At 38.0% G+C, this 18,171-nt stretch overlaps 1 protein-coding gene across 3 annotated transcripts in view; it reads left to right on the forward strand.

Moving 5' to 3' along the window:
• Window positions 1-16,444, forward strand: part of CAT (catalase) — a 33,751-nt gene extending 17,307 nt beyond the window's left edge. For 2 of the 3 annotated variants that reach the window (XM_005304546.5, XM_005304545.5), the window contains 7 exons: window positions 1,365-1,556; window positions 3,334-3,486; window positions 5,993-6,131; window positions 11,254-11,387; window positions 13,615-13,722; window positions 15,076-15,162; window positions 15,642-16,444. In XM_005304546.5, coding sequence (XP_005304603.1) covers window positions 1,365-1,556; window positions 3,334-3,486; window positions 5,993-6,131; window positions 11,254-11,387; window positions 13,615-13,722; window positions 15,076-15,162; window positions 15,642-15,707 — 879 coding nt within the window. In that variant the 3' untranslated portion in view covers window positions 15,708-16,444. Of the gene's footprint in view, window positions 1-1,364; window positions 1,557-3,333; window positions 3,487-5,992; window positions 6,132-10,934; window positions 11,144-11,253; window positions 11,388-13,614; window positions 13,723-15,075; window positions 15,163-15,641 lie in introns of all 3 variants that reach the window. The other variant, XR_010600592.1, reaches the window with a different exon arrangement.
• The last annotated feature ends 1,727 nt before the right edge of the window (window positions 16,445-18,171 follow it).

Here is an 18,171-nt window from a genome sequence, read left to right on the forward strand (position 1 = left end):
TTTTAGTACAGTAAGAATTTGGGGGGGGGGTTGTGTATATTTCAGAAACTTTTATGTCATCTTAGTCTATTTTGTGCATGTGATGCACTTGGCTCCTTGGTTTATACAGCCTAGGGTATAGTCCAGAGAGGGATTCAGTAGATGCACTTCTTATTCAGGATTTTTCTGGAGTCCAGTGCTTACTTCTAGTTCCCTTTTTGCTTAGGGGAATCACATCTCCTTATGAGTGTTAAGTGTGTTGGGCTTTCACATCTGAAGTCCATAAAAACAGTCAAGCAAGGCTCCAGGTCTTCCTAATGCTGACATTTCAGCAGGCAAAATCTGCAGAACCGTCTGAGATCCATGGTCTGGGTTACATGCAAGGTCTGGACTGGCTGTTGTTAGCACCTAAAGTTTCCACCTCAGGATTCCCCCGAACCAATTTGAATTCTTACCATCACTAGCCAAAGATAAGACTAAGTCTAATGTGGTTGTAGCTCCAGTTGGAGTCAAGCTGAAGACCTCAAGTTCAAGGGCTCTGGTTTTGGTAGCTCTTTGGAACCAAAGCCCTCAGATCCCTGTCCCCAGGTTAGAAGGGAGCTTTAGGGCCTAGCCCGTCCAAGATGGTGCTGAAATGTCCTTAGGATCTTATGCTAATTAAGGCTCCAGAAACTATTGCTGATGCATTGATTCCCAGTATAAAACCAGAAGAGGTTCCCTGAGAACTTGCTTTTTCTACTGCTAGTGTAGGCCTTTGAATCCTTGAGCCCTTCCTAGCTTTGTTGAGGCAACTCTGAGCCTTTATTCTTCACTCCAAAACACAACGAAATGAGAATGCAGTTTCTAAGCACTGAAAAATATTCCAGAAGTTAAAAGCACCATTCTCAACATACTTTGAATCAGTCTTTCAACACCAGAGACTGCTTCCCTCTTGCCCTCTGTTCACCCCCAAAACACTCTTTACAGGTGAGGGTGGATTTGTGTAGAACAGCTCTAGCTGGGTAGGAAGCCCTCTTTTTCAGAGGATATACCCTAGGGGATGTTTTTGTTCCATTCATGCCTCTTCTATGCCTCTTGAGTGACATAAAGGGGAATACAGAATCTGACCTCTAGTACCAAACAAAGAGTACATTAAGCAGTTACCTAATTTTATTATTTTAAAAATATTCTGTTATCTTGCTGAGCTCAAATTAATAAAGAGGACAATGTTCAGACTGTACTGTGGAGTGGCATTTAATTTACCTGCTGAAATTCAGATGTAAAGTGGAATATGCAAACAGTCTAATAGTTCTTCAGTTTGCTCTTTTTATTCCTGTGGTATTTCATAGCCAGTTTTGTTTAATTACAAATGGTAATGTGTCACTTCTTCATTTAATTACTATTAGACTGATCAGGGCATCAAAAACCTTTCTGTCGAAGAAGCAGGAAGATTGGCTTCCACTGATCCTGACTATGGATTGCGTGACCTTTACAATGCCATTGCCAATGGAAACTGTCCATCCTGGACTTTCTACATTCAGGTTATGACATTTGAAGAAGCAGAGAAGTTCCCATTTAATCCTTTTGATCTAACTAAGGTAACTAACTATGGGGTGTGTGTGTGTGTATGTATGTGCACGTGTATACAAAAAATAATATTAAAGTTACAAAGTCAAGCAGTCAGATAGGAAATGCCAGTATTAAGTTGTTTGTGCAAACTTAATTCTCCCCTTTCACATATGCATTATGTCCTAACATCACATCATAAGTGCGTGGCAGAGCCAACAATAGATCTTCCTCTCCTGGGTCCCAGTCTAATGCATTAAACACACAAAAAAATCCTCTTTTTTTTTTTTTTACTACCTCCCTCTTCATTCACTATTCATTATGTGCTGTGAATGAGGATGGAATCTTAAAGTCAAATAATGTGATGATGTGAATAAAGAGCATATCATAATGCATACACACAATGGGGCCAAAACAGGGCCGCATGGCAACCTTAATTCTGGAATTGTCTAACATTTGAGTGCTTGACTTTGCAACCTTAACATGTAATTTCCTAGGTGTTTGTTTTCAGTTCTCTTTCATAAAGAGAAAAATTCCATCCTGTGGAACTATTCCTGTCCCTCCTTCCACCCCCGCTCCAAGGAAAAAAAAAGGGGGGGGGGGGGGGAATGGGGTAATGAGCAGGATTTGAGCCCAGGATTTCTAGATCCATACCACAGACCTCTATTACCATTGGAGATGAAGGAGTAACTGGTAGCAGGAAAAGACTATTAAACAGCATAGGGTGATGTGACACAGTTTGCCAGTGGATTATGCAACTAGGTAGGTAATAGATATTTGGAGTTGGGAATCTTGGTTTCTGATATTGGGCTCTGGAGGGCTGTGATCTAGTAGATAGATTGGGAAGGTTCTTTTTGAAAGGCTGTATTGCTGTTTGGATCAGGCTTGGCTATGCAATGTTAGAAACCTGAGTTCTTTCTCCAGCTCTGATAGAAACTACCTTGAACAGTTTCTCAGTTACCCTATCATGTAAAATAGTGGCATGAAGCCTTCATCAATAATGATGACTTTGCAGAATGAAGCATTAACACCAGTCAGTGGAAGAGGAGTTGAGACTGGAACTTATGGTCTCTTCCTTGCTCAGCACAACTTCCCTGAGGACAAAAGGATGGGATGACTGCTGCTTCTGGGGCCCAACTCAAGCATAAGCTCTGTACCTACCACATAGGAAGCTGTGTAGGGGTCTGGGAGCATGCTTCTTATAGATGGACCATGTTCTATGATTGTATCAGCAAGCTTCTGACAAGCTCTTCTGAGCATGTTCAGATGGCAGGGGTTTTTTTCAGAGCCTCATAACTTAGCTAAATTTGGGTGGATTTTCCTGGGGAACAGTAAAATGTACCTCTCTGATATCAGGTCTAATCCTCTGCCAATCATCAAGTTCTTGCTTCAAAGCATGGCAATGCTAGAGTGCTTAAAAAAGAACTGTAGGGGAAAATGTTAACATTGGCAAGCCCTGCATGCTTTTATCTAATGTTCCTCTTGAAAGTTGTTTATTTATATCTATCTATCTAATTTGAGCAAAAATAGTTTATTTTTTTAATAAATCAGCCTGGGACAGCATGGAAAATTTCCACCTGAATTGTTACTATTTGGACAATTTATAAGCTGCTGAAAGCAAAAGCTTATATTGGAAAGTACTACTACTTCTTAAAGTGTATGCACCCTTCCCCCCAACCTCCCCCGGCAAAGTATCATTCATTATCAAGATTAAATCTAGGCACAATGACTGCATTAGGTAGTTGAATCTGTTTTCTTGCTGTGTTTTATAACATGTAGTAATCACAGTGTATGTATTATGTTTTCTAGGTTTGGCCTCACAAATGCTATCCTCTAATTCCTGTGGGAAAACTTGTCTTGAACAGGAACCCTGTCAATTATTTTGCAGAGGTAGAACAAATAGCCTTTGATCCAAGCAACATGCCACCAGGCATTGAACCTAGCCCTGATAAAATGTTACAGGTAAACAGAGCAGCTCGGTATATTACTCTGACACAGAGTAAATATCCTACATGGCATTTCCTCTTTGTAAGGCTATGTCTACGCTTTAAACCACTGCAGTGGCACAGCTGCAGCAGTGTAGATATTCATTACAGCGACCAAAGGGGTTCTTCTGTCACTGTATTTAACCCACCCCTGCGAGAGGTGGTAGCTAGGTGCAGGGAAAATTCTTCCATTGACCTAGTGCTGTCTAAACCAGGGATTAGGTTGGTTTAACAACATCACTTAGAGATGTGGATTTTTCACACCCCTGAGCAATGTAGTTGGGTCAGCCTAACTTTTTAGTGTTTATGCCTAAAGCTTACATATTAGTGAGGGTGATACTGTAATAAAACATCTTGTAACGCGATATAGCATCTTTTGATTATCCCATGTTTATGATTTTACCCTGTACTGAGCTCTTCATTTGGACTGGTGAATTCCATATCAGCTTTGATAACCTAATTTCTACACTGAGTCATGCTGAGCTTTTCATTTTCCTCTAATCATCTTATTCACCTCTTAACTCCTTCTCTCTCTTTAGTCAGGCTTTATAATTAAATGTTGAACAACCAAGTCAATGTCTCAAGCATTTGGAAATAAGTAATTTAATTACTGTCTTAGTGTGTAGCTTAGAATGGCTACAGTCTGCAGCCACTTACATTGATATCAGTGGTGTACAACTGCACTTCAAGTGGTGTAAAATATACCTGCATTTATTACCAGTCACAAAATCAGAGGCCATTTCTCAAAAACAAGCCCCCAAATTTTTAGAATTAATGGAAGTCCATTTTAAGTAACTGCTGATAGTACTTCTATTAATGTGTGTGTGCATATATTTATGCTTTTTATGCTTTTTTCACTTATAAATATTTATAATTAATTTATGAATAATTTAAAAGGTCTCTGATTTCTGAGCACAGGTGTTTTTTGTACACTTCTCTCACCTGGTTTGCAAGTCAACTTTTTTCTCCCAAACCATAATTCTAGGAGGCTTCTACTCTCTGCAGATACTTCATTCAATACACACACTTACTCCTAGAACTACAGGGATTCTAAGACTCGCCTGTTTCCATGATTTAATGGAAGGAAACTAGTTTAATCAATTACAAAATTGACTTAAACAGACTTAAAGGTGGCAATTTTGCAACAGAAAAGCTTCAAAAACAGACTCCAATGAGAAACTGCTAAAATTGAATTAATATGCAAATTAGACACCCTCAAGTTAGGCTTGAATAGAGACTGGGAATGACTGAGCCATTACACACATTGAATCTATTTCCCCATGTTAAGTATTCTCACACACCTTGCCAAACTGTCTGTAATGGGCTATCTTGATTATCCCTTCAAAAGTTTTTTTTCTCTTAATTAATTAGCCTCTTAGAGTTGGTAGGACAACTCCCACCTTTTCATGTTCTCTGTATGTGTGTGTGTATATATATCTCCTCAATATATGTTCCATTCTATGCATCCAATGAAATGGGTTGTAGCCCATGAAAGCTTATGCTCAAATAAATTTATTAGTCTCTAAGGTGCCACAAGTACTCCTGTTCTTTTTACAAAATTGAAGTGATTAGTTAAACAATAAGAGATTAAAGGCTTTAACTGACTAGTAAGTTTTTTGAGCTAGGTGCAGTCCATAGTAAATAGTGCACGTGATTGTTGTGGAGCTAATATCAAGTCTTCTCATCTTCAGATTAGACATTCTTTTGATCACTCCTTCTGTTAGCCCCTTCATGGTTTGGTTTACAGTGGGGATTTTAATTTCTGTTTCCCTAAAGTAGTAAACCATTTGTTTCTGGTATTACGTAAGGAGTCACTTACGCTTATGCCACATTACCTACTTCAAAGCCTCTTTTAAAAAATACTGTCACTGCAATATTGTCATGGAAATATGAAAGAAAAATAAGGGGGATGGGAGTTAGGAGACACACAAACAGAATTTCAGAAAGAATCCTTGAAAGTTCAGGACAGCTTGTCATTTTGACTTTTTATCTATATGAGGATTAAGGATTATGAAATGATTTTCCATGTTGCAAAATGTGCATTTCATCATACAACTGCATATTTCAGTGGTTAGTTTCAAAAGGTAGTCATGAAAAATATGCCCAGGGTCAAACTGATTGCCATATGTGGGGTTGGGAAGGAATTTTTTCCCCCAAGTCAGGTTGGCAGTGACAGTGGGAGGTTTTGATTATCTTCTGCGGGGTGGGATGCTAGTCACTTAATTTCCCTGCCATTGTGGGGACTTCAGGCATTGGTACACCTCAGTCCTCCTAGTCTCTGCCTGTGACACACAATAGTCTAGTCTTCTGTGATCTGTAATACTTTGGTCTAATTTAGGTTGTTGGGTTTAGCATGAGGGGGCTGCGTGGTGGCCTGTGATATACAGGAGTTCAGACTAGATCATCTAGTGGTCCCTTCTGGCCTTAAACTCTGACTAAAAAATAAAAAAAGTTGAATATACAACATGTCATTGTGATTTTAGGGTCGTCTTTTCTCATATCCCGATACTCACCGACACCGTTTAGGACCCAACTACCTACAAATACCTGTGAATTGTCCCTACAGGACTCGTGTGGCCAACTATCAGAGAGATGGACCTATGTGTTTGTCTGACAACCAAGGTATCCTGAAAAATACTTTAGAATGTAATATATTTGCATTATGTATATAGGCATTAAAAATGATTTGTTTAATCTTGAAGATAGGCTGATTTTGTTCTGAAATTAACTATCACTTAGCAGGAGTAGTTGAAAACAAACTGCTCTGAGCAGTGAAATGCTAAAATACTCTTTTCAGTGTCTTTCTAGCAGTAAACAGACTGACCATATTCTGCTCCATTTAGACTGTTTCTTAAATAACGAGCTTTACCTTTTTTCTAATTAAAGTGTGGTAGAGGTATGCAGAAGCTGCTCCTTAATAAGGACTTTACTAAATTTTCAGAGTCATGGATCCATAATATTTAAGTGCATGACATTGATCAGTTCTTATCACTTATGCACAGAGATGTAGGTATAGAGACCTCAGTATTGATACAAAAATGGTTATAATTTATTCTTGTTACTTGCACCTTTATTGAATTCCAAAGAGATGCATACAATTGTTTTCGTACATACAATGCTTGGAGACTATAATAGCTTACATGCTTATATTTAGTTGCTTATTTAATTACAATAACTCCTCACTTAACGTTGTAGTTATGTTCCTGAAAAATGCGACTTTAAGCAAAATGGTGTTAAGTGAATCCAATTTCCCCATAAAAATTAATGTAAATGAGGGGGTTAGGTTCCAGGCAAATTTTTTTTACTTACACACACACACACACACTTTTAAAAAACAATACTGGTACACAGTGATGATGATTGTGAAGCTTGGTTGAGGTGGAGGAGTCAGAGGGTGGGATATTTCCCTTACTGCTAAATGATGAACTAGCAATAGGCTGAGCCTTCAAGGGTTAACTCTCTCTCTACAAGGCAGCAGGAATGGAGGGAGGGGAGACATCGCAGACAGAGACACACCCACCATGTGTGTGAGAGAAAGATGCACATTTCCCCTTTAAGAACACTGCCTTATTAATTATATCAGCTTGCTGAGACTGCAGCTGCTGCAAACTCCCTCCGTCCTGAGCCCTGGTGTGTCCCCCCTGCTTTATGGAAGATGGGGTAAGCAGAGTGCAGGAGTGGGGGAAGGGGGACACCCTGGCATTAGCCCCCCTCTTTCTCCCCTTCCCCCCACACAGCAAGCAGGAGTCTCGGGGAGCAGCTCCAAGGCAGAGGGCAGGAGCAGCACATGGCAGTGGGGGGAGGGACAGCTGAACTGCAGGTAGCTGTTGCACAGGGAACTTAGGGGAGTGGGGAGCTGATGGGGGGGAGCTGGTTCCAAGCCCCCACCAGCTAGCTGCAACGGGCTGCTCTTCCTGCAAGCAGTAGACAAAACAGGCCGCTGCCAAACAACGTTAGAAGGGAGCATTGCACAACTTTAAATGAGCATGTTCCCTAATTGATCAGCAACATAACAACAAAACAACATTAACCGGGACGACTTTAAGTGAGGAGTTACTGTATATGAAATGTTCAAGCTAAAAAAATTCCTTTCTATCAATGTGAAAGGCCCCTGTGTGTCAGAGGGACACATCCCTAAAACTTCCAGTTGTGTTTACACAGTTGCTGGAATGCAAATTTATACCTTTTTTTTGCGTTAATATTCTATTTTTTGAAAGATGTACATCAGTGTTAATGATTTTTGCCTTGTAAGAATATTTGATAGGAATCTTTAATTGCAAGTTGTAAATGTACTACAAATGGCTGGCTGTAAATCTAGGAACCATGCGGTCAAAAAGGCAAACAAACCAACAGATACGCCTTATCAAAGAGTAGGACACATCCCTCATGTATAAGATACCAGTTTGTTATAGATATGATCTTTATCTCAAGACAACAGCTGTTATAAGATGTTTGTTTAAAAAAGAGTACTAATTGTGTAAAAGAATGTGAGGATGTTCTTATTCAGAAAATTTCAAAAAGTAGTAATACTTAGGATGTGTTACCAGAACTATAAACCCAGGGGGAAAAGTGGGTCTCTTATTCCTCCTCTTTGCAAAGAAAAACCTTAGTTTAAACCCACACACAGAATTCTAGAAATATCCTTCTTGAAGTTGATTTCCTATGTAAACACTGAAGTTTTCATGCTTTAAATTTGAAGGAGAATATTTATGATTGGGAAATATTTTACAGAAGATATTAGTTACTTCCATCCTTTCCATGTTTAAGGTGAAAGAAAACCTTTGCTTCTCAAATTCTTAAAATGGCATAAAATTGTTTTTGAGATATTTGCAGTTTTGCATCTAAATGCAAGCCATCATATAACAACTGCCTGATTTCATGGTTGAGTGAATAGTGAGATGATTTTATGTACAAATATAACAAGATAATTTGATGCTATAACTGGTTACTAAGAAGCCATTTTAATATAAAATATTGATAACTAATTCTCCAATTAATATCTGGCATTGCTTAAGCAACTAGTTACCAAACTCAAAGACAAGAACCTTCTCTCCAAGAATGGTAAGAAAAAAAGACAATACCATCTGTGATGACCATTTAAGTTCAAAGACACTCTTAAGTAGGGATGTAAATACCATTTCAAAAGTTAACCGTTTAAACAAAATATTTTTTAATAGTTTAAACTGCTAACTGATTAAAGGGCTGGCTGGCATGCGGCTGGGGCCAATCCGGCCGGTGCGGGGGTAAACAGTTAAGGCGGGTTAACCGGTAAGACTAATGCTTAACCGGTTAACATTTTACATCCCTACTCTTAAGAACTATTTAATTTTACAAAAATTACTTTCAGAACTCAGAAGAAATAGTGTTTGGACTCATTTGAAAGGGAATTTCAATTTCTTGTAAGCCCTGGTGGAATTCAGAGGATTGGTCTCAAAAAATGTACTGAATAAAAAGTTAAAATTCTATCCTTAAAGATGTTCTGCTAATTTACCACCGCGAAGACGAATGCAAAATAACCATAAAGTTGAAGAATTACAATCCTGCCGCATATTCAGTAGCATACGGCATATTCATAAGCTGAAGATATACACTAAGATCAGACAAAGGTGTTAAGGCACTGAACTATGACAGACTGATATCTGAAGCAACCAAGCCCCTGAAAGAGAGGTTTCTTCCCTCTACAGAAAGATAATAGAAAGAGAAGAGAGGTATAAATAAACCTCTCTGAACTGAGGGAGTAAAAGCAGCACTCAGTTCAGCACAGTTCACCTCTTTACAAGCAAACAGCAGCAGCAACAAGATAGCTGAGAAGGCAAAGAAGCCACAACACAGCATCAAGGAGAAACAGCCTACCAATGCAGCACTGCTTCTGCCACATATCACCTAGACTTCAGCATCATTGGTGAGATGGAGTTAACAAAAGCAGTGCCAAAGGATTTGCTTTAAAATTTTCCTGTAATAATTTTAATGGAATAGTGAAATGGTATTGTAATTTAAGGTATTAACAGCTTCTCCTGTTAAATGCCAGAATATTTAGACTATATATTGCTAGAAAGGAAACATGAGCCAATCTTGGTAAACTGCAAGAAATAATGGGTTTTAATTTGAATGTAAGATTCTTAGTTTTCATTCATTTTCCTGCAACAAGACTCTACTTTGACTGGCTTCTTTTAATTAACCAAGTCAAATACTTGGATTTCATAGGACCTTAGTTAAGATTACTTAACTCTGCCCATTTATAAACTATTTAGGTTGTCCGTGATAAACCAAACAGGATTCATCAACCCTTAAACAAAATTCCTTTGCTCATGGTTATCCATGAGACAATAAGGCTATGTCCGCACTACGGCCCTTACCGCAGCAGAGCTGTACCACTGCAGCTGCACCGCTGTAAGGTCTCCTGTGTAGCCGCTCTATGCCAACGGGCTCTCTCCTGTTAGCATAATTAAATGACCCCCAGTGAGCGATGGAAGCTATGTCAGTAGGAGAGCGTCTCCCATCGACAGCACTGTCCACACCAGCGCTTTTGTTGGTAGTCATTATTAATAGATTTTTTTGTTTCTTTAATTGTGGTGTTCCCTACGAATGATGAACCCCATTTGACTAAAATTGTGGGAGCAGCATCCCTGAATTGGCATTGAGAGAGAATTAAGATATGGCCTGCCATTTCTTATTTTGCTAGACTGTAAATTTAAGATATTTAAGTAATTTTTGGGATAAAGTTAGTTGGTGCTCAACAATTTAAAACACCCTTTTTATCTCCCACAGGCCTTGATCCTACAAGATGCTGACCATTCTGGCCCCTGATCCAGCAAAGCAGTCAAACACATGATTAACTGTTAGGTATGTGAGTGGTCCCATTGAAGTCAGTGGTATATAAAGTAAATGGGACTACTCCATAGGCTGAAAGCTAAGCATGTGTTCAAGTGTTTTGCGATTGTGGTCAGAGCATTCAGCATCTTGCATAATTGAGCCATTAAAAAGATGGGATGGGAGACTGTATGTGCAGGTGACCGAGCCTCCTTTTTGCACAGAACAGGTTCCCTCCACACAGGGAGTGGGGTTTAGATCCTGCCTTAATTTTTAATACCAGAAATTTTTAAGAAAACTCAAGAAATGAGAAATAGGTAGATTCAAATTCAGATATTGGAGGTGGTTGGAAAATTTTGTTGACCGTTTCCCTTCAAAAAACATCATTTGGACAAAACTGTGGGGTTGTGGGTTTTCTTAAAAATTTCCCACAAAAACAAATTTTCCAAAATATTTGGAAACAAATGTTTCTGTTTGCGAAAGTCATTTCAGAAAAATGGAAATATTGTTTCAAAACTAACTTTTTTATATTTTTAGGTGCATTATTTCATGACACCTGTACTAATAGTGCTTAATGTGATTGACATTTGAAATACTCTATTTTATTTTTTTCAGAATTTCCATTTCACAGGAAATTTTGCTTTTGTTCCAATTTAGAACAAAAACAAATGTTCAAAATTCCAAGTTTCGACCAGCTATATCAGATATGCGTTTGAGGCTGCAGGACATTGTAACTGCTGAGCTATATCTTTTGAAGAGTGTGAGGCAAAGTGTTGGCAGTTGTTTTACAAAGAAAGCGAAGGAAATATAGCCATGATAACAGGGTAAAAGGGTTATCTAAATCAGTTTGAATATATTCCTTCAAGTGTGCTTTATAATTTCACTGTCTCCTAATCTAAACTAAAAGGACTGATTTTGATCTTTTCTCTTAAAGGTGGTGCCCCAAATTATTATCCAAACAGTTTTACTGGTCCTGAAGATCAGCCCAATTTGAAGGAGAGCCACATGTCTGTCACATGTTGTGATGTGCAGCGCTTCAATAGTGCAAATGAGGATAATGTGTCTCAGGTAAACTATGTGAAAAGGACTTATTATATTGTCTGTCCTGGAACTTGATTGTATCATCTGGATGTGGGTTTTCCCTTGAAGCATCTAGCCTAAACTTACAAGTACAGTTCTGAGGAGGCCTTGAAAGATCTTTGCCAATTCATTTCAAGTGGGGCTGCAAATTAATTGCAGTTAACTCACGCCATTAACTTAAAAAAAAAATTAATTGTGATTAATCACACTGTTAATAATGGAATACCAATTGAAATTTATAAATATTTTTGGATGTTTTTCTACATTTTCAAATATATGGATTTCAATTACAACACAGAATACAAAGTGTACAGTGCTCACTTTATATTATTATTTTTTAATTTGTATTTTTCAATTCACTTCATACAAGTACTATAGTGTGATCTCTATTGTGAAAGTGCAACTTACAAATATATGGCAGAATGCGGGTAACACACAGAGCAGGAGACATACAGTTCTCCCCCATGGAATTCAGTCACAAATTTAATTAACGCATTCTTTTTTTAACGAGTGTCATCAGCATGGAAGCATGTCCTCTGGAATGGTGGCCGAACCATGAATATTTAGCATATCTAGCACGTAAATACCTTGCAATGTTAGCTACAAAGGGGACATTGTAAATAAGAAGCGGGCAGCATTATAATTCCATATATGTAAACAAACTTGTTTGTCTTAGCGATTGACTGAATAAAAAGTGGGACTGAGTGGACTTGTAGGCTCTAAAGTTTTACATTGTTTTTGAGTGCAGTTGTGTAACAAAAAAAAATCTACATTTGTAAGTTGTACTTTCACGATAAAGAGATCACATTTCAGTACTTGTATAAGGTGAATTGAAAAATACTTTTTTTTACAGTGCAAATACTTGTAATAAAAAATATAAAGTGAGTATTGTACACTTTGTAATTGAAATCAGTATATTTGAAAATATAGAAACCTCTATAAATTTATAATTTCAATTGGTATTCTATTATTGTTTAACAGTGCAATTAAAACTGCAACTAATTGAGATAAATTTTTTAAATCTCGCAATTAATCGAGATTAATTTTTTGATAGTTTGAGAGCCCTAATTTCAAGGACTGCTTTGAGTTTGACTGCCCAGTGAACAGGCTGTGGTTTCTCTCAAATTCTTCTTCCACAGCACTTTGGTCAACTCACCAGACATGACATGTTCAAATTTTCATGTACATGCCTTTGAGACTGAAGCATGCAAAATTGCACCTGCAAAAGTGAGATCACCTGTTTTATTGCAGTGTGATACCAAGAGAATATGAAGTCCAATGTTTTACCAGGAACATATTTCTCCATATTTCATCACTTTTCTCTAGGTATCTTGGTAACACCACCCCAACTCTTAAGTACCACATTTTCCTTAGAATACTGTCATTTCAGTGAACCTTTAAAAAATGTTTCTTTACACTACGTAATGCAAATAGTAAATTTTGGGGGCCAGCCTGAACACTAATACCCAGATGCAAAATTTAGCCCTGATTTTTTCCAAGCTTGATGGAACTGATTGACACAATGTGATACAAATGTTATAGTTTAGATATCTGCAGCAACTAATTACAACAGAACTGGATTACATTGCTATATAAGATAATTAAAGTAATTAGACAAACAGCAGTGAACACAGAATTTGTGACATACCACTAGAAACACTGTTGCCAGTACATTTGCAAGTCTCATTCGTACATTTTTTTTTTTTTTACAGATAGTGTCATAAAGGAGAAATATGTAATTGTAAGATACAGTTGTAACAGTTACTTCCTGAAATAGTCCAATATTAATTTTAGAAACTGGAAGAGTAGTTAAAAATTGACTTGTAAATATTGACTTGTCTTGTAAAGCAGATGCAAAATTAAATTTTGAAATTTTACTAAACTGTCCAGCAGAATAGTGTTAATGGTTCTAGGAAGTAGAATGGCTGCATCTTTACTCTAATGTTGATTTGGAAGTGCTACTTTCATCAGCAGCATGTCATTCTCTTTGCCTCTTTCTTATTCCTTCCCTCGTCTAAAAACTTAAGAGTTGTACATCATGGCGGGAGGCAGTTTGAATGTGCTGGGAAAATACCAACCAGGATTTCATGCTTTCTTGTAATAGTTTAAAGACCAGAGCTTTAACTGTTGAACTATTATTAATGATAGCTTTTGATAGTCAATTTAAAAACTGGCCTTGCCTTAAATAAACTAAACTACAGAATTTGATCCTAAGGTGAGAGTGTTCTATACCAAAGTGCTGAAAGAAGATGAACGTCAAAGACTGTGTGAGAACATTGCTAGCCATCTTAAAGACGCTCAGCATTTCATCCAGAAGAAAGCTGTAAGTACAGTAAAAGCTTTATCTGTCATGTTGGGGGAATAATGGGTGCCAATTCGTCAAAAATTCCGGTTAACTAAGAGTTATACTTATCTATGGAGGGAGGGAGTTTGGGTGCAGGAGGGGGCTTAGGATTGGGGCACGGTAAGGGGTGCGGGGTGCAGGCTCTGGGAGGGAGTTTTGTTGTGGGAGGGGACTTGAGGTAGGGACATGGGAGGGGTTTCGGTGTGCTGGATCTGGGCGGCGCTCACCTGGGGAAGTTCCCCACAACTGCAACATATCCTTCTGCTCCTAGGCAGAGGAGCGGCCAGGCGGCTGTGTGCACTGCCTCTGCCTGCAGGCGCTGCCCCCGCAGCTCCCATTGTCCGCGGTTCCCAGCTGATGGGAGCTGTGGAGGCAGCGCTCAGGGCGCGGGCAGCACACGGAGCCCCAGTGGCTATTCCTCTGCCTACGAGCAGCAGGGACATGTCGCCGCTTTGAGGGAGTTTCACAGAGCCAGGTAGGGAGCCTGCTGGCTCCATGCCAACCAGACTTTTAATGGATACCAGAAATGCTGGTTTTAGAGCTTTCTGGTTAGTAAAGTGCCAGATGATACAACTTTTACTGTAGCATCTTACTGTGTTAGCTTAAGTCTAGCTTCTGCTGGTGTGTTACAGTATTGCAGTTGATCAACAAATTTTGCAAATATAACAGTTTGGAGATGAAAAGAGAAGGTCAGAAATTGTATTTTTGGAGAATAAGGTTGATCTGTTCTTTATTTTATGCGAAGAATGACCAAATTTTGTACATAATTAACCAGGAGAATGCTAAAGCTGGCAGCATGATGAGCTGATACTTTGAACACACAAATGTGGAAGTATAGTGATTTGTGCTTCTTGTATTGTGGGGTGGGCTAACGGACTGCATAAGTGCTTTGCACTGGGTGTTTAAAATACGGATATCTTACTCAAAACAAAAACAAAAACCAACCACCCTCATTTGATCAAGGCCATAAAGGTTTTATTTGGAGGATGAAAAGTTCCCCAAAATTTAACTTTGCTGAAATATCCAGGAGAAAAGCATTAATGGTGCTAGGAAGAAGAATGGCTTCATCATCCCCAATGGAAAACACCTGTGCAATGCTTACTGCAAATTAAACAAATCAGGATGCTGTCCTAGGTGACTTAATACCTATGATTCACTCCTTGCTACCTGGTCTATTGATATGAACTGATGCTTGATTTGGGGAATTGTTGATAATTCTTATTAGATATTGCATATTGATTGCAGGCTTAGGAATTGACAAGAACCAAGCATGAATGTGAAACTGAGAAATGAAATTGTCTGTCCATGCCCTGACTTCCCTTACTATTTCAGGTGAAAAATTTCACTGATGTTCATCCTGAGTATGGTGCCCGTATTCAAGCTCTGCTGGACAAATACAATGCTGAAGCTGGCAAACAGGTATGTTAGGGATGGTTTCTTTCTAGTTAACAAGGCTTTGATTGACTGAATACCTTAGCTTGTTTCATAAATCTCTACCTTGATGGAATATAATAGAGGTTTCTTTTTTAAACTTGGAGATAATTCAGTGTTTTGATAGTCATACAATGAGATAATTGCAATGCTAATTGGTCCAAATTAGTTGGTGCATTACAAGGACTGAATTTAGTGGTTTTATGTTTCAGAAGGTGTTCATGCATGTACTTGATACTCTGGTTAGCTTAGCACATGATAACCTTACCTGCTAAAATTGCATAAAGGAAAAGGGATAAAATGGTAATTACGAAACAAAATGTTTCACTTGTGCTGTTTACTAAATGCGCACTGGTTAATTTCTTTAAAATGTTGATTTGACTGCATTCAAATTTAAGAAACTTCTTTTAATAGAATTTGCCCTAAATGTTTTTTTCGTAGCCTAATTAATTTCATGTTGCTTTTAGGATGTGATTAGAACATATACACAATCTACACGTCGCATGTCTGCAAAGGAACGATCTAACCTGTAAACTGTATGGTACATACAGTTGGTCCGTCCATGGATTTTACATCCCCCTAACTGGAGAATAAGCTGTCAAAGACATTAACAAATGTAGCAGATGTCCGCACAAGCTATAAATGCCTTTCAGGCTTGATGCAGTAATAAAGTGTCTATTCTTATGTCTGCAATCGAAAGTGATTGACTAATAATTTAGTACTTTCTAACAGTAGTGCTCTAGGCTGGTAATGATTTTATGCATATCTCTTTTTAAGGCTAAAAGTTATTTTTGTTTAGTTTTGGAAATTAAACTCAATACTTAAATGAAAAGATTGTTTCAATTGGTTTTTGAGGTAAGGACCCTAACTTCTGGCTAAACTACTGAAAACAACTTGTATAAATACTGTGATTATCAATATAGGTGAACTAATAGGGTGTTCAAGTTGATAGAACTTCATTTGATGTTGTCAAAAATAAATTGCCCAGTATGTGTAATGTGAGCATTATAGTTTAAAAGTAAAGGAACCCATATACATACAGTAACTTTCTTTCTTAACTCTAGTTTCCTGCAGTACAATGTATCTGAAAGTAGTTCATTCATATCCAGGTGGAATAACAACTGAAGGCTAAAGTTGGTTTTGCTTACTTATGAAAATATCGGGTTGGGTATATTTTATGCAAGGGAGGTATTGATGGAAAATTAGTAATTTTTGTTTCTAATCATTTACAGTTTAGATTTTACAATAAAATTGCTTGCAGTTAATCAAATGTGGCTTTCTTTCTTTCTTTCTTTTTTTTTTTAAGGCTATAAGTAGTTGAAATCCCTCTCTTATTTAGCTCAATGGAAGTTTTGCCATTGATGAAAACAGGAGCTGGAAGAAATGCTCAATCTTTCTTTAATAGACACAGTATTCTGCTTGCACCTTTCTCTGACTGTCACTGGTTGAATTCATACAGCTCACTGTTTTACATAAATTGATGATTTTCCAAAAGTATTAAGATAAGGATAATGTAAATAAAGTTTCACCGGAACCACTTGTTCAAGTTCGCTCTTGAGATTAAATTTATAATTTCATACTTGATCTGTTTTTAAGGGAGTGAGGGAGAAGTGGAGTCTCCGGTTCTAGGTTATATTATTTAACATTTATATTGCAATAATATATCAAAGGAAAAGACTTAATCCATTATTAAGAGTTTATTATTGAATTTTAGTAGTTTAAATATCATAGCCCTGGCTTTAGCATTTTCCTACCATTTTTAGCATAGTGCAGTGAATAGCTCCATAATAAATGGAGGAAGGTTTGGTTCTAACCTGAGGTGGCCTGTGGGAGCACTTGCTGAAGAAAATAAATATTTTTACCTTCTACCTCTCTAATGCCTGGAATATGAGAATTATTGTTCTTGACATGTTTTCCAGTTTCCCTCAGTTTTTCCTCATACTTTTTTTCAATTTTATTTCAGGGAAGACTCACTTTTAATCTCCTTTGTTTCAATAGCAGCTCATTTTCTAAGAAAAACCTGGATTCAGTGTCCTACAGATACCATGTGACCTCTCAAAAGGTTTATTCCATTGACTATTCTTCCATTACTATTTTGTAGTTACACAACTACTCATTTCATTCTTTGCCTGTTTACTCTTCCTATAATCTGCTTTTCTATTTATCTGGTAGTTATTTACTCTCTCAATCATTATTTTCTGCTTCCTATACAAACAAAACTCTATGCTCCTTTTGTGCACAGAAAAGCAACCTGCGTAAATAGTAGATAGATAGGGATAGAGACCCTGGCTTGGGAAGGGCATAGTAGAAGGGAGTCTGTTTCCCTCTGGTTGCATAGGAGGGAAAGCTTGCAATTAAATCTCCACAGGAAATCAAAGTTTCTAGTCGTGGTGCATCTAGACAACTCCCTTGTCTCATATCTTGACCAGAATGAACAACTAAGGCAATGTCTGTAGTACTAGAGAGAGAGAGAGAGCCTGGAGCACGGGGCCTGTGCAAGGTCTGAGGCTTGAACCAAAGTCAGCAAAAGTCAGGCCCAATCATAAAGCAAATGCTTGCTTACAAGTTCAGTCTGGTACATGAACTTGGCAAAAACACTGAGCATTGCAAAAACACAAGCACTCCTAAGAAGTACTAGGCACAGGGTATTCATGTATACATTTGAGAAGGTTAGTACAGGTACACCCCCACATAAACACAATCGTAGGAGAAAGTTCAGGAACACACCAACCCCCGTGTAAAACAAGGATTGGAGGACAGGACAGGATGATAGATGAAAATGTTTTGTTTGAACCAGCAGGTACAAGGTGTAGGGTTGGTAACTAACCACATCAGGAGTGTAATACATAACTTGTTTGTATCAATGTATAAAAGAGAAATCATAGGAAGGGTACCTTGGTCCAGCCTAGGGGGAAGTAGAAAGTCCCACTGCTGACTGAGTTGAGTCCATTGTTATGGGCATACATGCATTAGTATACCTGTAGAGGTTATTAGGCA

The sequence above is a fragment of the Chrysemys picta genome, chromosome 4 (genome assembly GCF_011386835.1).
Source record: "Chrysemys picta bellii isolate R12L10 chromosome 4, ASM1138683v2, whole genome shotgun sequence".
NCBI classification, from domain to species: domain Eukaryota; kingdom Metazoa; phylum Chordata; order Testudines; family Emydidae; genus Chrysemys; species Chrysemys picta.